The 24,882-nt window shown below is 45.1% G+C and overlaps 1 protein-coding gene across 1 annotated transcript; it reads right to left on the bottom strand.

Moving 5' to 3' along the window:
• Positions 1–245: 245 nt before the first annotated feature.
• On the bottom strand, positions 246–17,180 carry LOC141085182 (neural cell adhesion molecule 1-like). The gene is made up of 9 exons (XM_073570392.1): positions 17,025–17,180; positions 14,412–14,495; positions 14,028–14,234; positions 13,770–13,913; positions 13,551–13,688; positions 12,726–12,837; positions 11,669–11,832; positions 11,192–11,375; positions 246–1,253 (listed from the first exon to the last, which is right to left on the bottom strand). Exons 1-9 carry the CDS (start codon positions 17,086–17,088, stop codon positions 1,199–1,201), a joined length of 1,152 nt encoding a protein of 383 aa, XP_073426493.1. The 5' UTR covers positions 17,089–17,180; the 3' UTR covers positions 246–1,198.
• Positions 17,181–24,882: the final 7,702 nt, after the last annotated feature.

Below are 24,882 nucleotides of genomic sequence, written 5' to 3'. Positions count from 1 at the left end.
CCAGGTTTCTCTCTCAGCTGACTTCTTTCTGACTCACTAACCCCACCTGCTGGCCAGAATTTATAAGGAAGCTCCCCTTTCTGGCCTGGAGGAGGAATTGACATGTACACTGTGTTACCTGGCATGGGGACCTTCCCCCCCCCTGCCTCCAGGTATGACATCACCCCTTAGAGGGAGTTAATGTCACCGTGGCAACCAGACTCTGGGGTGCCACATAAGCAGTGCCTCGTCAAACACGTCAAACATTTATGTACTGTTTCTTTAAGAATTCTCTTTATTGCAATGATTGGGCAAATTCTCACACAAGAAATCAATAGATAATCTCTGTACATGATCATATAATACACAGGGGCGGCCATCATTCTCTGTACAATATATAAAAAAACTTTCAGGAAGTTTACATTTAGATCTTCTAGAAAATAATGGTTCCTCACACAGTTGACAGTTTGTTACAATGTATCAACACAGGGAAGGACCAGGAGTTCATACAACTGAGAAAAGTGAGATTTAAGGATCCTCTACACTGATACATTGTAACAAACTCTCAGAAATGGGAAGTATTAGTTCTGAATAGAGTAAAAGGCGTCCGACTAATTGACAGCAAATGCAGATCATGAAAATGATGAGGGATTAGAAAAATAAAGTCTGCTAAGAACTTTTCATTCTGAAAAATTGAACTATCCCTTTAATTGCCCTCTTCCATAGGGGGAGCAGGAAAATGATTATGGGGAGGCAAAAATTAGGGGATGGGCAAAGAGTGAGGCCTGTGTCGTAATTAATACATTAGCAATTCATATAATGATTAGCTATGATTGCTATTAGGGGGGTCTGACTGCATAGCTGCCATATTCTCCAGGGGTCCATCATATTTACAAAGGGGGATTCTGATAATTAAAGGGGATCAAAAATACACAGATTGATAACTGTCCACAGTTGGGGGGAGGTGACACCTGCCGATTCCAAAAATCAATGGTGGTAGTGCAAGTCCAGGTCGTGGCACCGTCTATTTAAGAATCAGCAAGGATTACATTTTCGGACAAAATGTATGTATTTTCCTCTTAAAACTGATACCAAACAAATGCTGCACCGGCAACATGCTGGGAGTTGTAGTATATGTATACAGTGCAGCGTCCTCACAGCGAGGTGATGAGGTTTGGGTCCATCATCTTCCGCACCATCCATAGGGAGAGGTTGTACGTCAGGCGTCAATGCCGGAAACGTTCACCACGTGGCTCTTATCCGCTGTCTGCTTCCTGCAAGAGAATCATTTATATCACACATCACCGACAACGGAAAAATAACTCATGTATTAAACACCAGAGCTGCCTCACTATTCTGCTGGTGCAGTCACTGTGTACATACATTACTGATCCTGAGTTACATTCTGTATTATACTCCAGAGCTACACTCACTATTCTGCTGCTGCAGTCACTGTGTACATAAATTACATTACTGATCCTGAGTTACCTCCTGTATTATTCTCCAGAGCTGCACTCACTATTCTGCTGGTGCAGTCACTGTGTACATACAGTACATTACATTACTGATACTGAGTTACATCCTGTATTATATTCCAGAGCTGTACTCACTGTTCTGCTGGTGCAGTCACTGTGTACATACATTACATTACTGATCCTGAGTTACATCCTGTGTATTATACCCCAGTGCTGCACTCACTAATCTGCTGGTGCAGTCACTGTGTACATACATTACTGATCCTGAGTTACATTCTGTATTATACCCCAGAGCTACACTTACTATTCTGCTGGTGCAGTCACTGTGTACATAAATTACATTACTGATCCTGAGTTACCTCCTGTATTATACTCCAGAGCTGCACTCACTATTCTGCTGGTTCAGTCACTGTGTACATACATTACCTTACTGATCCTGAGTTACAGTACATCTTTTATTATACCTCAGAGCTGCACGCACTATTCTGCTGGTGCAGTCACTGTGTACATACAGTACATTACTGATCATGTACTGATCCTGAGTTACATCCTGTATTATACTCCAGAGCTGCATTCACTATTCTGCTGGTGCAGTCACTGTGTACATACATTACTAATCCTGAGTTACATCCAGTATTATACCCCAGAGCTGCACTCACTATTCTGCTGGTGCAGTCAGGGGCGTAACTAGAACTGATTGGGCCCCATAGCAAACTTTTAAACAGGGCCCCCTCAAAGACACACCCCCTCAAAGACACACACCCTTCAAGACACACACCCTTCTAGACGCACCCCCTTCAAGACGCACCCCCTTCAAGACGCACCCTCTTACCGATAATGCATACTAGAGTTGGCTGAGTGGCTGGCATTAATTAAGCTGAGACAGTGAGGGCTGCCTGCCTTCCTCCGTGCAAACCGACCTCCAGGAACTACATTTCCCAGAGGTCCATGCAGCAGGCAGCTCTGCAAAGAGCTAATAGACAGCGAGGGCTCAGGGAAGGGGCGGGACTGAACTAGTCTGAAGCAATACACTGGCTGCAGGCAGGGAGGCGGGCCCAATATGTGATTCGCTCTGCACAGCAGGCACAGAAATGCAGCGTAGACTGCAAAATCATAGTGTACATTTTTTCCACCGGGGCCCCGGATCCCCTACGCTACACACACCGGGCCGGCGGGCCCCCAAGACAGCGTTGGCCACAGCACCCGCCGGAGCATCGCAGTAATGTACCGTATATACTTGTGTATAAGCCGACCCGTTTATAAGCCGACCCCCCTAATTTTGTCACAAAAAACTGGGAAAACTTACTGACTCGCGTATAAGCCTAGGGTGGAAAATGCTGAAGCTACTGGTAAATTTCAAAAATAAAATGGGCCCCATAAGATGCTCCATAAAGTTCATGATGGGTTTCATAAGATGCTCCATACAAAAATATGCCTAATAATGCTGCACAGTGAATAATGGTGGCCCTATAACATGCTCCATAATAACATATGCCCCATATAATGCTGCAGTGATTGGTGGCCCCTTATAATGCTGCACAGTGATTAGTGGCCCCTTGTAATGCTGCACAGTGATTAGTGGCCCCTTGTAATGCTGCACAGTGATTAATTGCCCCTTGTAATGCTGCTCAGTGACTAGTGGCCCCTTGTAATGCTGCAGTGATTGGTGGCCCCTTGTAATGCTGCACAGTGATTATTGGCCCCTTGTAATGCTGCACAGTGTTTAGTGGCCCCTTGTAATGCTGCACAGTGATTATTGGCCCCTTGTAATGCTGCACAGTGATTAGTGGCCCCTTGTAATGCTGCACAGTGATTAGTGGCCCCTTGTAATGCTGCACAGTGATTAGTGGCCCCTTGTAATGCTGCACAGTGATTAGTGGCCCCTTGTAATGCTGCACAGTGATTAGTGGGCCCTTGTAATGCTGCAGTGATTGGTGGCCCCTTGTAATGCTGCACAGTGATTATTGGCCCCTTGTAATGCTGCACAGTGATTAGTGGCCCCTTGCAATGCTGCACAGTGATTACTGGCCCCTGTAATGCTGCACGGTCATTAGTGGCCCCTTACAATGCTGCTGCCACTGTCTCAATTAAAGAAAAAAAAAACCTATATACTCACCTCGTCTCTGCTGCTGCAGCTGCTGCTCCTCAGCATTGCCGGCCCTGCACTGTGACTGTTCAGGCAGAGGGCGCCTGCTAACTACGTCATGACGCCCTCTGACCTGAACGTCACTGCCAGAGGAAGCAAGACAGCAGAACAATGCGCAGTGGTGGAACGGGGGACAGGTGAATATGGCTCCCTCCGTTATACTCATCTCTCCTGCATGTCTCTTGTAGCCTCCCCTCCATGCTTATTCCATCTCAGCGCTGTTCTTCCTGCTTTCAGTGTCCACGTGGTGCCGCTCATTACATATGTGCACATGTAATGAGCGCCGCTGAAAGCCGGACGAACAGAGCTGAGAAGATGGAATAAGCGGGGGGGGGGGCTACAAGAGACATGCAGGAGAGGTGAGTATGTACTTAATTGCACTACCCGGGTAGCGCCGTTCGGAGCCGGGGACCCGGGCCCCTATATAGGCTGGGCCCCAAAGCCACCGCTTCGGCTGCTACCCCGGTAGTTACGCCAGTGGGTGCAGTCACTGTGTGCATACATTACATTACTGATCCTGAGTTACATCCTGTATTATACTCCAGAGCTGCACTGCACTCACTATTCTGTGTACATACATTACATTGCTTATCCTGAGTTACATCCTGTATTATACTCCAGAGCTGCACTCACTATTCTGCTGGTTCAGTCACTGTGTACATACATTACATTACTAATCCTGTACTGATCCTGAGTTAAAGGCTGTATTATACCCCAGAGCTGCACTCACTATTCTGCTGGAGCAGTCACTGTGTACATACATTACATTATTAATCCTGAGTTACATACAGTATTATACCCCAGAGCTGCAGTCACTATTCTGCTGGTGGAGTCACTGTCTACATACATTACATTACTGATGCTGAGTTACAGTACATCCTGTATTATACCCCAGAGCTGCACTCACTATTCTGCTGGTGCAGTCACTGTGTACATACACTCACTGGCCACTTTATTAGGTACACCTGTCCAACTGTGTGTTAAGACTTAATTTCTAATCAGCCAATCACATGGCGGCAACTCAGTGCATTTAGGCATGTAGACATGGTCAAGACAATCTCCTGCAGTTCAAACCGAGCATCAGTATGGGGAAGAAAGGTGATTTGAGTGCCTTTGAACGTGGCATGATTGTTGGTGCCAGAAGGGCTGGTCTGAGAATTTCAGAAACTGCTGATCTACTGGGATTTTCACGCACAACCATCTCTAGGGTTTACAGAGAATGGTCCGAAAAAGAAAAAAAATCCAGTGAGCGGCAGTTCTGTGGCCGGAAATGCCTTGTTGATGCCAGAGGTCAGAGGAGAATGGGCAGACTGGTTCGAGCTGATAGAAAGGCAACAGTGACTCAAATTGCCACCCGTTACAACCAAGGTAGGCAGAAGAGCATCTCTGAACGCACAGTGCGTCGAACTTTGAGGCAGATGGGCTACAGCAGCAGAAGACCACACTGGGTACCACTCCTCTCAGCTAAGAACAGGAAACTGAGGCTACAATTTGCACAAGCTCATCGAAATTGGACAGTAGAAGATTGGAAAAACGTTGCCTGGTCTGATGAGTCTCGATTTCTGCTGCGACATTCGGATGGTAGGGTCAGAATTTGGCGTAAACAACATGAAAGCATGGATCCATCCTGCCTTGTATCAACGGTTCAGGCTGGTGGTGGTGGTGTCATGGTGTGGGGAATTTTTTCTGGGCACTCTTTGGGCCCCTTGGTACCAATTGAGCATCGTTGCAACGCCACAGCCTACCTGAGTATTGTTGCTGACCATGTCCATCCCTTTATGACCACAATGTACCCAACATCTGATGGCTACTTTCAGCAGGATAATGCGCCATGTCATAAAGCTCGAATCATCTCAGATTGGTTTCTTGAACATGACAATGAGTTTACTGTACTCAAATGGCCTCCTCAGTCACCAGATCTCAATCCAATAGAGCATCTTTGGGATGTGGTGGAACGGGAGATTCGCATCAGGGATGTGCAGCCGACAAATCTGCGCCAACTGTGTGATGCCATCATGTCAATATGGTCCAAAATCTCTGAGGAATGCTTCCAGCACCTTGTTGAATCTCTGCCACGAAGAATTGAGGCAGTTCTGAAGGCAAAAGGGGGTCCAACCCCTTACTAGCATGGTGTACCTAATAAAGTGGCCAGTGAGTGTACATTACATTGCTTATCCTGAGTTACATCCTGTATTATACTCCTGAGCTGCACTCACTATTCTGCTGGTTCAGTCACTGTGTACATACATTACATTACTGATCCTGAGTTACAGGCTGTATTATACCCCAGAGCTGCACTCACTATTCTGCTGGTGCAGTCACTGTGTACATACAGTATATTACTGATCCTAAGTTACATCCTGTATTATATCCCAGAGCTGCACTCACTATTATGCTGGTGCAGTCACTCTATACATACATTAAATTACTGATTCTGAGTTACCTCCTGCATTATACTCTAGAGCTGTAATTACAAGTCTGCTGGTTCTTACTGGAAATACCCAACAAGCTTTAGACAAACACCGCAGTGTCAAATATACAGAGAACACAACCCCAAAAGTGAAGTCGCCAGAGAAAGCTGTGTACAAGATCAGTGTATACAGTGATGAGTAGAATAGTGAGTGCAGCTCTGGCTTATAATACTGGATGTAATTCTGTATCAGTAATGTAATGTATGTACACAGTGACTGCACCAGCAAAATAGGGAGTGCAGCTGTGGAGTATAATACAGGATGTAACTCAGGATCAGTAATGTAATGCATGTATACAGTGACTGCACCATCAGAATAGTGAGTGCAGCTCTGGGGTATAATACAGGATGTAACTCAGGATCAGTAATGTAATATATGTACTCAGCGACTGCACCAGCAGAATAGTGAGTGCAGCTGTGGGGTATAATACAGGATGTAACTTAGGATCAGTAATGTAATGTATGTACACAGTGACTGCACCAGCAGAATAGTGAGTGCCGCTCTGGAGTATAAAGCAGGATGTATCTCAGGATCAGAAATGTAATGTATATACACAGTGTCTGCTGTTGTGAACACTCTTGACCTGACTTCTGAGTTTGGGCTTGCTCTGGTGGCAGCTGCGGGTACTGGAGCTGGTCGGGTTGACAGAAGTCAATCACCTGAAGTTGATGAATGGAGGTCAGGTGTTACTGACTGGGAAGATTTAAGTGAGCAAGCTTCCCTCAGTTGCTGCTGGTGACTTGGTTTTCTTCCTGTGCATCTTGAAGTCTGCTTGTCCCCTGATGGGTCCTGCATCGTTCAGATAAGTTATTTGTTTGCTGGAATCTTTTTGCATTTGATCAAGTTTTGCCTTTCTCTGCATTCTGCTTTGCTGTGTGGGTTCAGCATTGTTCCCTGCTGGGACTGGTGCTGGACCCCGTTCCATATGCCACAGCTTATGTCAGTCTGTTCAGTATTGCCAGTCTGTTCAGTATTGCTAGTTTCCTGTTATATCAGTATATTTTGTTTTGCTTCCAGTTCTCACCAGAATGCTGATCTAGTGGGGGAGAGGTCGTGTGGCCTTAGTATTTTTGCATATCAGACGTGTTGGATTTTTTAGGGTTTTTTGCGTGATTGCAGACAGTATCTTTCCTGTCCTGTTCTATGAAAAAAGGAGGTGGAAAAAAACCCACTAATGTACGACCACAGATCCAATATAAAAATAGAATATCTTTATTAGACAGGTATGCAGAACAAGACAAAAACAGTGTGATAATACACATAGAAGAACCACGTAGCATGGAAAACGTGGCAGACCCCACCCAGGAACTCATAAACTTGTATTACAAGTCAGATAAAATATAGATATGTACATATACAATACATTTATAGACACCTAAATTCCCAATAATTATTGTAAATCACATCAATCGCTGATCTAATCAACCCTAAGGGCATATCATAACGTCCCAGTGAACCAATAAATCACTACCCCATAAAAATCAAATAACTGTATCAAAGGGAGATTATAACAAGAATATAAGTGCCACCGTCATCTTTATCATACCAAGATCGACCTAAAATAACTCTGGCTAATATACCAGTCCAAGTTATGTTACCTCACAATATCACTATTAAAGTGTATGTGACCATATTAGCCCAAAACGGGCAGCATAACACCAGGGGTCGATAATGGTGGCATCTTACCAAAGTATGCCGGTGGGTGAAAGAGTCCTGGGGGGTCCGCGTGTCTGCCCCGACGCGCGTTTCGGATGCTCGTCCTTCGTCAGGGGGCGTGGTAAACATCAGGACCGGAGGATTTAAAAAGGCCACCAGTGTGATAGCAAGTCCTTTAGGGTCAAAGGGATTGATAGTTTGAATATTGGTATTCGGGGGGGTAGGCTTTCATTACGTTTGGCCCAGTGTGAGGCTAGATGGATATGGACCCTCAATACGGTCCATCCGAACGGACTAAACGAATGTCTCAATTTTGCGTCTTTTCTATGATCACCCACTGATTGTATTGCTTTATGCATGTAGTTGTCCACGTTTAGCGTGGCTGTTTTTATTTGGCTGTTACTAATTTTTTATTTTTTATATATTTCTTTTATTGTAGGCCTGTAGTTCATTATATTGTGTTACATCAGGAGCCGCATACGTGGAACATGTTCATCTTGATCTATGAGGGCCATATTCCTACACGCCATATCTCAATCCATTAGAGTTGTATATCCTTGTTATATCTGTATAATTATAATCACATATATCTAATGAGTCATTGGAGGTTACTTGTGGGGCATATTTTGTAGTTATATATGGGGATACAATTATTTATTATTCTACTAAACGTCTATTATATTGTCTTTACGTAATGGAATGTTCAATTGGGTGGATTTATGAACCTGCCTGTTCCAAATGTTATGCCTTTTTATTTGTCGTTCGATACATGTTATATGATTTACAGTATATCTGTTATTCATGAGATGATATTATTATTAATCATTGGTGACATGGGTAATTAAATTACTCAGTTCGATGACATCTGTATTGATGTGTCCCATGAGGTCTATCTATATTATATTCTCTTTTGCCTGTTGTTCGATATATGGTATATGATATACAGTACATTTGTTATTAATGAGATATTATTATTGATCATTGGTGACACAGGTAATTATTCAGTCTGATGACATCTGGATTGTTGTGCTCTATCAGGTATATGTGGCTAATATTTCTTAAATATATACCTTTATTGACATTCTTATTTAGATGCACGTATATTCTTTTTGAATGCACTCATTATGCCCCCTTAGTATCACCATAAATTCGAGCTATGGATGGTGACTGCTCTCTGTTTTCTTCTAAACATTATGGCTGTCATGTGATTAGTAATAATTGCTGTGTCAATTCATATAGAGCATAGACCGGCCTTTTTGATCTGTCCTGACCAGTACGCATGCGTGTCATGGTCCGGGGCTGTGACGCGGCCTCCGGCGTCTCCAGTCATTGCGTTACCATGGTATCTTCGATGCCTTGGCGCGCACTGACTGACGCTGGCGCCGCTTCGCATCCCTGGTCGTCATGACTGCGGATGCGTCACTTCCGGTCGGACTTCCGGTCCGCGGCCTTTTTAAATCCTCCGGTCCTGATGTTTACCACGCCCCCTGACGAAGGACGAGCAACCGAAACGCGCGTCGGGGCAGACACGCGGACCCCCCAGGACTCTTTCACCCACCGGCATACTTTGGTAAGATGCCACCATTATCGACCCCTGGTGTTATGCTGCCCATTTTGGGCTAATATGGTCACATACACTTTAATAGTGATATTGTGAGGTAACATAACTAGGACTGGTATATTAGCCAGAGTTATTTTAGGTCGATCTTGGTATGATAAAGATGACGGTGGCACTTATATTCTTGTTATAATCTCCCTTTGATACAGTTACTTGATTTTTATGGGGTAGTGATTTATTGGTTCACTGGGACGTTATGATATGCCCTTAGGGTTGATTAGATCAGCGATTGATGTGATTTACAATAATTATTGGGAATTTAGGTGTCTATAAATGTATTGTATATGTACATATCTATATTTTATCTGACTTGTAATACAAGTTTATGAGTTCCTGGGTGGGGTCTGCCACGTTTTCCATGCTACGTGGTTCTTCTATGTGTATTATCACACTGTTTTTGTCTTGTTCTGCATACCTGTCTAATAAAGATATTCTATTTTTATATTGGATCTGTGGTCGTACATTAGTGTTTTTTTTTCCACCTCCTTTTTTCATAGTGTCTTTACGATGGATCTATATTGAGGTCCTTTTCAACTAACGGTGACATACAGGTCGAACACATAATATGCCTGTAATGTGTTATTTCGGCCTGTTTGTTTTTATGAGTATTTCTTCTGACTGTCCTGTTCTATCTAGACAGTTTGGGCCCCATAATTTGCTTACTCTATTTTCTGCCTGTGTTTGTACCTCATCTTGTCTCACCGGCAATATATGTTGGCGGGGCTATTCCTTTGGGGTTCTGCTCCTGGGCAGTATAGCTTTCCCCTTTCTTCCTTTAGGCTTAGTTAACTCTTTGGCTGTGCTGAGGCGTCTAGGGCATCGTAGGTACGTCCCACAGCTAATTCTAGTTGTGTTGTTAGGTTTAGGGGTCTGCAATCCGCTAAGTTACCAACCTTTCTGGTCGCCTAGCTTATTTCCCGGCGATCCTCCTTGGTGACCTAATCATAACAGACTGCACCAGCAGAATAGTGAGTGCAGCTCTGGAGTATAATATAGGATGTAACTAAGGATCAGTAAAGGATCAGTAATGTAATGTACACAGTGACTGCACCAGCAGAATAGTGAGTGCAGCTCTGGAGTATAATACAGGATGTAACTCAGGATCAGTAATGTAATGTATGTACACAGTGACTGCACCAGCAGAATAGTGAGTGCAGCTCTGTAGTATAATACAGGATGTAACTCAGGATCAGTACAGGATCAGTAATGCATGTACACAGTGACTGCACCAGGAGAATAGTGAGTGCAGCTCTGGGGTATAATACAGGATGTAACTCAGGATCAGAAATGTAATGTATGTACACAGTGACTGCACCAGCAGAATAGTGAGTGCAGCTCTGGGGTATAATACAGGATGTAACTCAGGATCAGTAATGTAATGTATGTACACAGTGACTGCACCATCAGAATAATGAGTGCATCTCTGGAGGATAACAATAAATGCTGACCTCACTGAGGGTACGCGCACACGCTGCGGATTGGGGTGCGGATTTGGCCACGTGGTTTTTGTAAAATCCGCAGGTAAATCTGCAGGTCAAAAGACCTGCGGTTTTACCTGCGGATTGCTCTGCGGTTTTGCCCTGCGGTTTTTTATCTCCTCAATGGAGGAGATGGCAAACCGCAGCGGAATCCGCAGAAAGAATTCACATGTCAATTCTTTCTGCGGTTTCAAAACCGCAGAAAAACCGCGAGGAAAAATCTGCACCGTCTGCACTGCGGTTTTGTATTCCCATAGGAAATAATGGTACTGTACACAGCAGCAAAAACTGCTGCGGACCAGCAGCGGCCAAAACCGCTGCGGAACCGCAGCAGAATCCGCAGCGTGTGCACACACCTTGATACTCACTTGACATCATTCTCCTCCAGGATGACTCTCGGGGTTGCTCGGCCCAGCACGTTGGTGGCGAAGTGCATGAGGAAGCCTCGGCGCCTGGTTCTGTAGCAGGTCAGGTCCACGGCCAGAAGAGTCACCAAGAAGAGTAGGATGATGATACCGGCAATCACTCCGGCTCCGACACCCTGAGGGAGATCTGAAGAGGCACCGACCGGTCAGTGAGGACTCATGAGAAGAATCATCCCAAGAAATGCTGCTAAAACATTGTCATTAATAAGTAGAAACGTCACAAATCTCCCATCAGATACAGAAATTTGGCCTTAAAGGGACAGCGTACAGTCACTGTTTGTTAAGCGGCATCTTTGTTCTCTGTTATCAGTCAATTCAGGCTGGGTAGACTGAATGGTGTTAGATGATGGGCAGTGAGTGGAGCGGTCTCCTGCCCACCAGGGTCAGTGCGTCCCTGTAGCCCCCTGCCGGTGCACTCACCAATGACCTGCAGCAGCAGTGTGGTATTGTGCTCCCCGTAGCTGTTCACAGCCTGACAGGTGTATTCCCCTCCATCAGCCACGTCCAACTCCGTGATCGACAGCTGCAGCCCATCAGCACTCAGGACATATTTCTGCCCATCAACGGGAACATTCTCATCCCCCCTGTGAAGGCAACAGAGTAAGTAAGGACCCAAGGGCTGCTGAGCCATGTATCTAATCCTGACCTGTATGATACTGTCTGCTGAGCCATGTATCTAATCATATCATGTGTAATACTCTCTGCTGAGCTGTGTATCTAATCCTATCCTGAGTGATACTGACTACTGAGCTGTGTTTCTAATCCTATCCTGTGTAATACTGACTGCTGAGCCATGTATCTAATCCTCTCCTGTGTGTTACTGTCTGCTGAGCCGTGTATCTAATCCTATCCTGTGTGATACTGTCTGCTCAGCCATCTATCTAAGGCAAGGTTCACATTGCGTTGCGGCAATGTGCTGATGGCATCTGTTACATAGAGGCACTAATGCTATGTAACGGATGCGTTAACACCGCCATTGCCCGCAATAATAGTAACGCATGCCAAAATCGGCATGCGTTAGCGATGATGCGTTACTTCATGACGCATCCTCGAACGTGGTCTGCAGCATCCGAGGGTGCGTCGGGTCTAGCGCACAGCGAACGGACGTGTTCGCTGTGCATAGACCTGTATGTGCTAACGCATGGTAGCGCATGGTAACAAACTGCTACCATGCGTTAGCGCATACGTTAGCACTATGGTCACAAATTATGTAAAAAATGACATCAGCGTTAGAGCATCCGTTTAACGGATCCGTTAAGCGGATGCCCCTAACGCAATGTGAACCTAGCCTAATCCTATCCTGTGTGATACTGACTGCTGAGCCGTGTATCTAATTCTTTTCTGTGTGATACTGTCTGCTGAGCTGTGTATCTCATCCTATCCAGTGTGATACTGTGCGCACAGATGGTGTATCTAAGCCATGCTGTGCACAGCCTCCCTTGTAGTACTACTCCCCCCATCATGCAGCCTCACTCACTTCCTCCAGGTGATCCGGGGCTCAGGGTGGCCACTCACATCGCAGGTGAAGGAGACGTTGGATCTGGATGTGATGTTGAGGTTTGTGGTGTTGAAATGAACGATGGGAGCAGCTGAGGAAAGAGAGGAGACGGTGGTCACCCAGGACAGAGACGGCCCGCAGAGATCACCAGAGAGGGGTCCGTCACTCCTGACACTGTTATATGGGGTCTATCACCCCTGACACTGCTATATGGGGGTCCGTCACCCCTGACACTGTTATATGGGGTTCCAACACCCCTGACACTGTTATATGGGGTCCATTACCCCTGACAATGTTATATGGGGTCCATCAACCATGACACTGTTATATGGGGTCCATTACCCCTGACAATGTTATATGGGGTCCATCAACCATGACACTGTTATATGGGGGTCCTTCACCCCTGACACTGTTATATGGGGGTCCGTCACCCCTGATACTGTTATATGGGGGTCTGTCACCCCTGATACTGTTATATGGGGGTCTGTCACCCCTGACACTGTTATATGGGGTCTATCACCCCTGACACTGCTATATGGGGGTCCGTCACCCCTGACACTGTTATATGGGGTTCCAACACCCCTGACACTGTTATATGGGGTCCATTACCCCTGACAATGTTATATGGGGGTCCTTCACCCCTGACACTGTTATATGGGGGTCCGTCACCCCTGACACTGTTATATGGGGATCCGTCACCCCTGATTCTATTATACATATATAGCAGTGCGATGGCCCATCTTCATCATGTCTGGAGCGTTACCGGATAGTGTGTGTAACAGTAGACCGGTTCCGGGGTCTCACCGTTGACGATGACGGACACGTTCTTGTAGGCCCTCTCATTCCTCTCGCTGACATACGCCATGCAGTAGTACACGCCGGCATCGGACAGCCGGATCCTCTCTATGGTCAGCGTGCCGTCAGTGCTGGCAGACAGGTGACCTGTGGGGAAAGTCATAAGAATGTGATGGGGCCGTCCATGGGTGGCAATGGACTGTAGGTATAGAAGGGTCCGGCACTAACCTGGGAGGGGGGTGATAGCCATTCCATATCGGTACCAGGTCACCTGGGGGAGCGGGATCCCCTCCACATCACAGGGCAGCTTAGCCGTGGTGTCCGCAGTGAATTCCTTCTGCGTCTGCACGTCCTTCACAAATGTGGGTTTTTCTGCAGGAATTAAAGAGAAATTTCTTATTTCTTATCACGGAATATCATTGCATTAGCACATTCAGACCTCTAGGGGCATTGCAGAGCAATACATGACGCCTGACTACAACTCACTGATGATCCTCAGTTTGACCTCCGCTGTTGAAGTCTCTCCAGATTCGCTCTCGGCGTGGCACTGGATCAGGCGGTCAGGCTCCACCTTGGATGCTGTCACGTACAGACTCCGCACGCTCTCATCGATGTCCTTTTGCTTGTAGCGACCTTCTTCATCCTCAATCTCCTCATTATCAAAAATCCATTTTATTGTCGCTTCAACATTAGCTGTAGGAAGGAATACAAGGATCCGGCATCAGGGAGGAGTTACTGACAACTGTGACAACAGCTGACAACCAGCCGGCATGTCTTGTGTCAGAGGTTGTCAGTGCCGCCCCCTGGTGGTGTCATCAATGCAAGCATGTAATTGTGTTACATTAATTTATAATCAGAACATGTTCTTACATTTACATAGAAAATCCTTTCCTTCTCCAAGGAAAATCTCTCCGTTAGACGGGATGATCTCCAGTCCGGGCTTAGAACAGAAAACTAAAGGAAAAAAAAAATCACAAATAATTTCTATATGACATAAATCAACATTGGAAAAACCTCCTTATATGAAATATTTACAGAAAATTACCATAAACTCCAACTAAGGTAAATAAAAAATAGTACGATTAGTAAATAACTAATTGTAACAACTGAAGAATAAAGGGACAACGCTGAGAATTAAACGGAAACCTACCCAAGAATTAAAGGGAATCTAAACCAAAGAATTAAAGGGAAATCATACCCAAGAATGAAGCAATCCACCCCAAAATCAAAGGAAATGTCCACCCAAGGATGAAAGGGAATATTCACCCAAGAATTAAAAGGAATATTCACCCAAGAATTAAAGGGAATCTTCAACAAATAATTAAAGGGAATCAAAACCAAAGAATTAAAGGGAATCTCCACCCAAGAAATAAAGGGAATCTTCACCCAAGGATCAAAGAGAATCTTCACCCAAGAATTAAAGGGAGAATCTCCACTCAAGTGTCAAAAAATAGCTTCATCTAAAAATTAAAGGAAAACTTCACCCAAGAATTATATGTAATCAATGGATAGCTTCATCATAGAAAACTTAATCCAATAATTTAAACAACACTCTACCTAAGAATCTAAGGATAGCTGCACTCAAAATCTAAAAGAAAACTAGACCCATGAATTAAAAGCACACCCCCTATAAGAATCAAAAGATTTATCCATAAAAGTATTAAAGTAATACTCCACCCACGAATCAAAGGAGAGCTACACCCAAAAATTAAAGGAAGTCTGTACCCAGGATTATATGTAACCAAAGGATAGCGCCATAAACATTAGAAAACTCCACCCAATAATTTAACGCACACTCTACCTAATAAAGTGCTCCACCCAGGAATCAAAGGATAAGCTGCACCCTAAATCTGAAGAATTACACCCGTGAAATAAAAGAGCACTCCACCCAAAAATCAAAGGATATACCCATCAAAACATTAAAGAAATACTCCATCCAAAATCAAAGGATGCACCCAAAAATTAAGGAAATCTACAACCAAGAATTATATGCAAACTCCACCCTAAAATCAAAGGATAACTCCATCAAGAAATTAAAGGAATACCCCACCCAATAAGCAAAGAATTAAGAATCCAAGAACTGAATGAAAAACACTGATAACTAAATCTTTAATCCGCCCCAAGAATTAAGGAAGAACGTCACACTAAAATTGAAGTGAAGGTCCGCACATGAATAAAAGGAAAATTTTAGCAAATTTTTCCTGCCCTGGCTCAGATCTCAGGTCCTGAGGAAAGAGCAGTGAGCGATATCTGATTATTTGCTGGTACTTTTTCATCCGCACGGCAGACGCTTGGACTTCTCAGATTTCTATCATTACATTGGCTGCACTGTTGCACAATTTTGCTGGAATATTTTTTTTACATACAGAAACAAATCATTTATCTGTAGCAAAATCTAAAGCGAAACAATAACAACAAGGAAAACTACAATAAAATTCCACATAAAGCGCAGGTGACATTCATCACAAAAGCAAGGAACACTATTTTCTCCTGAGGGATAGTTGGACGAGGTCCAGAGCATCCACTGATCTGTCTAGATTTCATTGTTCCTCCTACGCTCGCTGACAATGACGTGTGACATCCCGGGGATAACAGGAGGATCCCGGCGACTGATATCAGGTATCAGGGAAGACATTCTGTCCAACTTATAATAAATTTATTTATGGCCCAGAGCTTTCCATGCTTAAGAGTCCAGTGGGCGGGATTAATGATTGACAAATATCGTTAAGAATTCTATCTATTATTTATTATCTATCTATCTATCTATCTATTATCCATTATCTATCTATTATCTATCTCATATCTATCATCTATATATATCTATCTATTTATCTATTATCTATCTATATATTATGTATTATCTATCTATTATCTATCTATTTATCTCTATCTAACTATCTATTTATTATCTATCTATTATCTGTCTGTTATCCATTATCCTTTTATTATCTATTATCCATTATCGCTATATTTTTTAACTTCAAAATTCAACTTAAAAAAAAAACTTTAGCAGAAAAATAATAATAAGCAATATGCACATTTTTAAAAGAATAACAGCAACAACAGAAAACAAACCCACTCCCCTCCATAAACCTAAACTAAACCTGATGCTAATAAGTGAAGAATGAAACATATTGAAAAAAATTTGTCAACAAAGTCCCCCAAGTTTTACAATATCTCCCATGCAACCTTTTCCTTTTTAAATCTCTCTTTCTCTCTCTATGTATGTGTATATATATATGTGTATATATATATATATATATATATATATATACCCTTTTCCTATTCAAGAATATTTATATTGCGTATTGAGCAGTAATAATGACATTTCTGGAAATCATTGGAGAATTTAAAAGAAAGTAAGAAAGATTGTGCAGAAAGAAAAGAAGAGATAAAAGAGATGGAAATCACTCCTGCGAGAAATGTGATAGAATGTTGCAATATAAGATACATAATGTAGCAGCTGTGATGAGAAGTTCTCACCTGACTTGGTCAGCAGCAGCAGGAATAAGATGGCTGAGCATCCTTGTGGGGACATCTTGAGCATCTTGTGGTCCTTGTGGTGGTGGCTGGTGCATGCTGCTGGTGACTTAGAGGCTTTATACCCTGGGGTCCCTGACCCTGCCCTGCAGCCCCCTCCTCACCCCATCTCACGTCCACCTCTCTGCTCACCTCACTACCATGTCATCCTAGAGTCTGTGAGGCGCCACAGAAAGAACTGGAGACTCCAGAGACCATAGGGGAGGGCGGAGGGGGACATGGGACAAGAGGGTCTGTCCTGGGAGGAAGGAAGGCTGCTGCAAGAGACAGAAGGCATCCCATTGTATTCTATGGAGCCGACTATCTACTGTGACCGTCCAGAAAAGAGAGAACAGACAAGATAAAATAAATGTGAAGCTAAGAGCTTAGTGCTCAGTGCTCAGAGCTCAGTGCTGCCGCCAGTCTCTAGGCAGATTGGACTGAGGGATCAGTTTGAATTTTTATGTGACACCACTCTAAAAAACTGGACCACATTCAAGGAGTTTATTAACCCTTTATGTGCTTCACAGGAACTGAAGCAATGTGGAAGGAAAAAATTAACATGTAACTTTTTTTTTGCAAAAAATTGACTTCAGAACCAATTTTTTTTATTTTCACAAGTGTTAAAAGAGAAAATGAACTACAAAATTTGATGTGCAATTTCTCCTGAATACACCGATACCCCATATGTGGGGGTAAACCACTTTTTGGGTGCACGGCAGAGCTCGCAAGGGAAGGAGCGCCTTTTGACTTTTTCAACGCAGAATTGGCTGGAATTGAGATCGGACGCCATGTTGCGTTTGCAGAGAACCTGATGTGCCTAAACAGTGGAAACCCCCCAACAAGTGACCCAATTTTGGAAACTAGACCCCTTAAGGAACTTATCTAGATGTGTGGTGAGCACTTTGAGCCCCCAAGTGCTTTACAGAAGTTTATAACGCAGAGCAGTGAAAATAAAAAATCATTTTTTTCCTCAAAAAATATTTTTTTAGCCTGTTCTTTTCTATTTTCACAAGGCTACCAGGAGAAATTGGACCACAAAAGTTGTTGTGCAATTTGTCCTGAGTACGCTGATACCCTATATGTGGGGGGGGAACCACTGTTTGGGTGCATGGGAGAGCTCGGAAAGGAAGGAGCACCGTTTTGGAATGCAGACTTTGATGGAATGTTCTGCAGGCGTCATGCTGTGTTTGCAGAGCCCCTGATGTGCCTAAACAGTAGAAACCCCCCACAAGCGACCCTATTTTGGAAACTAGTCCCCCCCCCGAGGAGCTTATCTAGATGTGTGGTGATCACTTTGAACTCCAAAGTGCTTCACAGAAGTTTATGACACAGAGCCGTGAAAATCAAAAATCTTTTTTTTTCCACAAAAGTGATTTTTTAGCCACCAATTTTCTTATTTTCCCAATAGTAACAGGAGAAATTAGACCCCCAAAGTTGGTGTGCAATTTGTCCTGAGTACTCTGATGCCCCATATGTTGGGGTAAACCACTGTTTGGGCACACATCTGGGCTCAGAAGGGAGGGAGCACGATTTGACTTTTTGAACGCAAAATTGACTGGAGTCAATGGTGGCACCATGTCACATTTGGAGACCACCTGATGTGCCTACATAGTGGAAACCCCTCAATTCTGGTTCAAACCCTAACCCCAACACACCCCACTCTAATCCCAACCCTAACCATAATCCTAACTCTAATTCCAACCCTAACCCTAATTCCAACCCTAACCCTAATTCCAACCCTAACCCTAATTCTAACCCTAACCCTAGCCCTAATGAAAAAATGAAAACAAATATATTTTCTTAATTTATTATATTTCCGTAACTAAGGGGGTGATAAAGGGGGGGTTATGTACCTTTTTTTTTTTGTTTTGATTACTGTGATAGGGTTTATCACAGTGATTAAAATGTACATTGAATGAATAGAATCTGCATGTGCCCGCCATTTTCTTCCCGGACCAAGATCCTGGACGAAGATAGCAGCGCCCACCGGAGGAGGCAGGAGGGCCTGAAGACCACCGGGAGGTACCGGGGGGGATCGGGAACACTATTTCTCTTTGCGATCACAGCAGAGGAGGGAGAAAGTGAAAGTAATTTTTTTTTTTTTGCGGTTGCCATTATACAGTTAATAACGGTGATCGCAAAAGCGAGGAGCGCTATACACTTTCTCCACAGTGGCATTAATTAACGGCACTGTGGTTTAAGTACCTTTAACTACCGCCGTTAAAATGCGTATCGGCGGTCGTTAAGGGGTTAAATACAGTTCTCAGCAGACAGTATCACACAGGATAGGATTAGATACACAGCTCAGCAGACAGTATCGCACAGGATAGGATTAGATACACAGCTCAGCAGACAGTATCGCACAGGATAGGATTAGATACACAGCTCAGCCGCCAGTATCACAAAGGAGAGGATTAGATACACAGCTCAGCAAACGGTATGACACAGGATAGAATTAGATACACAGCTAAGCAGACAGTGTCACACAGGATAGGATTAGATACACGGATCAGCAGACAGTGTCACACAGGATTAGATTACATACATGGCTCAGCAGTCATTATCACTCAGAAAACTGAGCCAGAGTGGACATTGGGCACGTTGGGCTGAGCCGTGTATCTAATCCTCTCCTGTGTGATACTGTCCACTGAGCCATGTATCTAATCCTCTCCTGTGTGATACTGACTGCTGAGCCGTGTATCTAATCCTCTCCTGTGTGATACTGACTGCTGAGCCGTGTATCTAATCCTCTCCTGTGTGATACTGACTGCTGAGCCGTGTATCTAATCCTCTCCTGTGTGATACTGTCTGCTGAGCCGTGTATCTAATCCTATTCTCAGTGATAATGATAGGATAGGATTAGATACACGGCTCATCAGACGTATCACACAGGATTAGGTACACAGTTCAGCAGACAGTATCACACAGGAGAGGATTTGATACATTTCCTTTTTGATGATTTGTTTATTTGAACTATAGAGAAAACAATGACAGCAAAATTTAATAATATAAATTCTTCTTAAAATAGTTCTTACTTTCCTCTTAAGGGAAGATTCTCATCTCAGAAGATGACGGCCAAAATGATCCCAAGAGCAAAATATTTATGTTTCTCCTGATAACGGTGGAAAGCAAAGACTATAAATAGGTGACTAACACAGAGGGATTGTCTGCAGAGATGATGAGCACCCACCGGACTCAAGGGATTGGAATATTATTTATGAGGAATTCAGGATTTGTCAACATAAGGGTATGTTTCAATGTTCAGTATTTGCTGTGGATTGGACGCTGTGTACAGCCGCAGCATCCAATCCGCAGCGTCCAGATGTTACAGCATAGTGGAGGGGATTTTATGAAATCTCATCTCCACTATGCATTCAAAGACGCAGGTGGAAGACCTGTGTACATGCACATGTGGCGCGTCTTTATAGACCACAGCATGTCTGTTTATCTTGCGGAGATGCTCAGTCTCCGCAAGATAAATAACACAGTCTACAGTCTAATCTATAGGATGCGGTGATTCCGCACGGTTCAATGAACACATGCGGAATCACCGCGCGTACAAAATGGGGCAGCGCTTCGGACAGAGCAGACGTGCTGCGTCCAAAGCGCTGCCAATACGGAACATGGAAACATAACCTAAGGGTGATAGGTCCTGAAAATTGACCATGGGCCTGTTGGCTGCTTCTCTAGTTAGTGCTCTCCTTGCTTGTGATTTCAGGTTAGGGGGACGGCCATGTCTTGGTATGTTTGCAGTTGTGCTGTACTCCTTACATTTTTGGAAGATAGATGAACAGTGCTCCATGAGATGTTCAGAGCCTGGGCTATATTCTATAACCTAAGGCCTGTTTCACACATCAGTTTTTGTGGTCAGTCAAAATCCGCTAAAATGGTGGATACCGGATCCATTCCTGAACTGACCACAACGTTTGGCACCGGACCGTTATTTTAACGGATCCGTCAAAGGAAGAATTTTAAAGGAACCGCTAGTGTAGGGAGAGTATGAGCAGCTGCTAGGGAGAGTTGTGTTTTTTGGTTCAGCCAGAAATCCTCTGTGAAACCCAAAAGCTCTTTTCAGAGCTGAAAGTATAAGGTCAGGGTGGGAATGAGTAGTGACCATTTTCCCAGTTTTTTTAGGACACATTTACCCCTGCAGGGCAGGTTTTTTGTGCAGTTACCGTGCTGTGTTCATAGTGAATAGCACGCACGGTACTGCACAACTGACACGCAGCCAGCACCACTGTCTTGTGTGATGTCTGGGTTGTGTATTCCTGCCTTACACCTCAGGACAGTTTTTTTGTGCTGTTGTGGTGCTGTGTTCACAGAATCACAGCGAATAGTACGCACACACGGCACTGCACAACTGACACGCAGCCAGCACCGCTGTCTTGTGTGGTGTCTGGGCTGCGTATTCTTGCCTTAAACTTCAGGGCAATTTTTTTCTGCTGCTGCTGTGCTGTTTGTAAAACACAAAGCAGTACTAGGCTGTAGTGCTACCTTCCACGAGGCATTAACTGCTCCTTGTTCCCCAATATCTGCATCTGAACATCTGCATAATATGGCAGAAAAATCAAAAATTCCTAAAAAGGCAGTTGTGAAGGGACAGGGACGTGGACGTGGGGTTGTTGTTGTTGCCCAACAAGGCACAGAGTCTGGGAGATCGAAGAAGGTTTATGCATCTAGGTTCCTGGCAAAATTTCCTGGTCTGGACCATAAACGGGCCTGGAAGCCAGAAGAACAAGAGCAGATACTGTCTTGGATGGCTGATAAGGCCTCAACGAAATGTTCTAGCAGCACCCAATCGTCCATGACAAAAGTCTACTGTCCATACAGATAACACTGGGTCATCCTATTCTCAACCAGTTCCTAGTTCATCACCCAGTCAGGAGTCATAGGAAACATTTGACCCCAACCTTGGTCGCTCCGAGGATCTGTTTGATCCATTTCCTTGCATTTCCTCTGGCCTCTCACCGCGCAACATTGAAGAGGAACGTGAGGGGGTATCGTCTGTTGAAGATGGCCAAATATTTGAAACCCCACGTCCAGAAGAAAGCCACTTTCATCCACGTGATATACCGGGTGAAGAGGTGGAGGCTGATGGTGATGACACACAGTTGCCAGCTGGCCAGTCGCCAATATCAATGGGCCGCCCCATCTCGCCCAGGGCAGCGGGGTATTCGGTACCGGGCCAGTGTCAGGGGGATGCGTGTCACCGCAGCGGTGACCCGGTTCGTGGCCTTGGGCGCCCAATATCAACGGCGGTGATGTTGTAATATAGTTTATATAGATAGTTTGTGACGCCACCCGTGGTGTTTGGCAAGTAAGATGTTGAGCCAACGCTGCGGGCAGATCCGCTGGGACTGATGGTGTGGTGCAGCAAAGATGGTGTAGCTCCCCACAGGTGGAGCTGTAGTCCCAGGGCAGTGTAGGTGCAATGGATGAGGAGAGGCGCAGAATGGTATAGATATTGTTACCCAGGTGTAGCGGTGCTGGAATAACTGGAGGACACCAGGGTGTGCGGTTCCAAGGCTTTACTCACTGTTTGCAGTTCACACACACGCCTGCCTCCGCCTGCCTCCGTACTGTGTTCTCCAGGCAAGGGCTCCAGCCAACCTCCAGGCCAGATAGGATTCTCCCTTCCCCACTCCGCCATTATGTACCTTCACTGAACGACTCCTCCAATGCGCCTTTAGGTGCGAAGCACTCCAGTACTTAGTTATGCTGGAATGCCTCTCTCTAGGTGTTCCTAGTCTCTACTTGTATGACAGACAGCTGTAGCCTGCTTCGGGGACTCCTCACTGCGTCCCGGCTCTCTATTCAGTTGCTGTTGTGTCCCAAGTCTATGATGGGAGCAAGGCGTTAGCGGCTCACTACTCCTCCGGTGTCTGTTGCTGGACATAAAGATCCAATCAACCTCGGGGACCGGACCCCGGCCTTTGCACTCTGGACTGGAAGGGTTCTCTATCTTTCTTCAACCAGCTTCCCACCATCCTTCTATTCTCCTTAGTTCCGATCTGTTCTCTCTCTCTTATGGAAGGTTACGTTATCAATCTTATCAGTCTCTTTCTCTGGTCTTTCTCGTGCCAGCAGGCCAGATCACTGGGACCTGCTGCAGCATATCCTTCAGACACCCATCTTCTCTCTTCTCTCTCTCTCACCAACTAACCACTAACTCTCACTCTTCCCACTCTTTTATATCATGTCACTCCACCCGCCTCCCAGCACATCTCGTGTTATGAAGCAGGGTTCCACGGGGGGTGCTCTGCTAACCCCCAGCCTGAAGCTGTTAGGTGGCCCCACTGAACTATCCTGTGTGTGGAATGCAGGTGTGGAGTGTGGTCAGGAGTTCCCACCTTACCTGGATGGTGGGGCACTACACCTTAGGAGAAGGTGCAGTACCTCTGTGGTGACTGAAGCCTCAGGGGCGCCACATAAACATGGATGGAGGATGACATGGACGACGAGGTGGTTGATGATGAAACCACTGATCCGACCTGGGCCGTTGGCACGCATAGCCAGCACAGCAGCACAGAGGATGAAGGTGGATAAGTAGCACCAAAAAGGCAGCAAGGGCTACTGGTTTGAGCAAAGTGTCAACTGTTCCCAGAGTAATCCCTCTGTGCCCCAAGTCAAGGCAAGGATGCGTTCAGCCGCTGTCTGGAAATTTTTTTCCAATAGTGCTTCTGAACCAAATGTTGTCATCTGTAGCATCTGCCATAGGAAACTGAGCAGAGGCCAGGGCAAAGGCAACCAAACCACCACCAGTATGCGGAAACACATGGCAGCCAAGCACCCTAGTCGGTGGGCTGAAAACAGGGTACCAAATCTGTGTCTGCGACTGCGGGTCAAACCACTGCCATGTCGCCTGTGATATGTCCTTTCCAATCTGCTGGGCAGGAAGCAGGTGATCATCATACCTCTTGCTCACAAGCTACGGTTGCACAGACACAGGCCAAAACAAGCTCATCCACTTGTTTGTCCCAGGAAAGCATCAAATTGTCCGTGCCCCAGATGTGTGAAAGGACGCGTAAATACCAAGCCACACAACCACAAGCACAAATGCTGAACGCGCACATTGCCAAGTTGCTAGCCATGGAGATGTTGCCATTTAGGCTTGTGGGGACACAGTCTTTCCATGATCTTTTGGCTGTGGCTGCCCCACGATACTCGGTTCCAGCCGGCACTATTTTTCCCGGTGTGCTGTCTCCGCGTTACACCAGCACATCTTAAACAATCTAAAGCAGGCTCTCACCAACGCCGTAACCAGGAAGGTCTATATTACAAAAGACACGTGGACAAGTACTTGTGGACAGGGACAATGCATCTCTGTCACGGCACTTTGGCTCAACCTGGTGGAGGATGGGACAAAGTCTCAAACTGGACCATCAACACATATCCTACCCACGCTATGAATAGCGGGCCCAACCTCAATCAGAGATTCCACCTCATCATATACGTCCAGTCTCCCCTCTTCCTCCTCCTCCGCCTCGTCATCCTATGCTGAATTACCTTCCATATCACTCCCAAGTTGGGAGCTGTGCAGCAGCACATCGGCAAAGTGGCAAAACGCTCTGCTGAAGCTGATCTGCTTAGGTGAAACACCACACACTGCAGCAGAGCTGTGGTAAGGAATAAAACAATAGACCGATCAGTGGCTCCCCCCACTGCAACTCCAACCTGGTCTGGTTGTCAGCGACAATGGGTGTAACCTGGTGGCGGCTTTAAAGCTTGGGAAGCTGGTACACGTGCCATGCATGGCTTACGTGCTGAACCTAGTGGTCCAGAAATTTATAAAAACATACCCTGACTTGCCGTACCTACT

This window comes from Dendrobates tinctorius, unplaced genomic scaffold, assembly GCF_039654945.1.
Source record: "Dendrobates tinctorius isolate UK_male_01 unplaced genomic scaffold, ASM3965494v1 ptg000028l, whole genome shotgun sequence".
NCBI classification, from domain to species: Eukaryota; Metazoa; Chordata; class Amphibia; order Anura; family Dendrobatidae; genus Dendrobates; species Dendrobates tinctorius.
Note: the sequence above shows the minus strand (reverse complement) of the source record. Positions and strands in the feature narration are given on the sequence as shown.

Bases quoted from the DNA above. Each gene is read 5' to 3' on its own strand.
- LOC141085182 (XM_073570392.1), bottom strand. From the start codon at position 17,088: ATGCTCAAGATGTCCCCACAAGGATGCTCAGCCATCTTATTCCTGCTG. The intron at 14,496-17,024 runs GTGAGAACTTCT...TTTTTCCTTTAG, and splicing joins GCTGCTGCTGACCAAGTCAG to TTTTCTGTTCTAAGCCCGGA. The intron at 12,838-13,550 runs GTGAGACCCCGG...CTCTTTCCTCAG, and splicing joins CGTGTCCGTCATCGTCAACG to CTGCTCCCATCGTTCATTTC.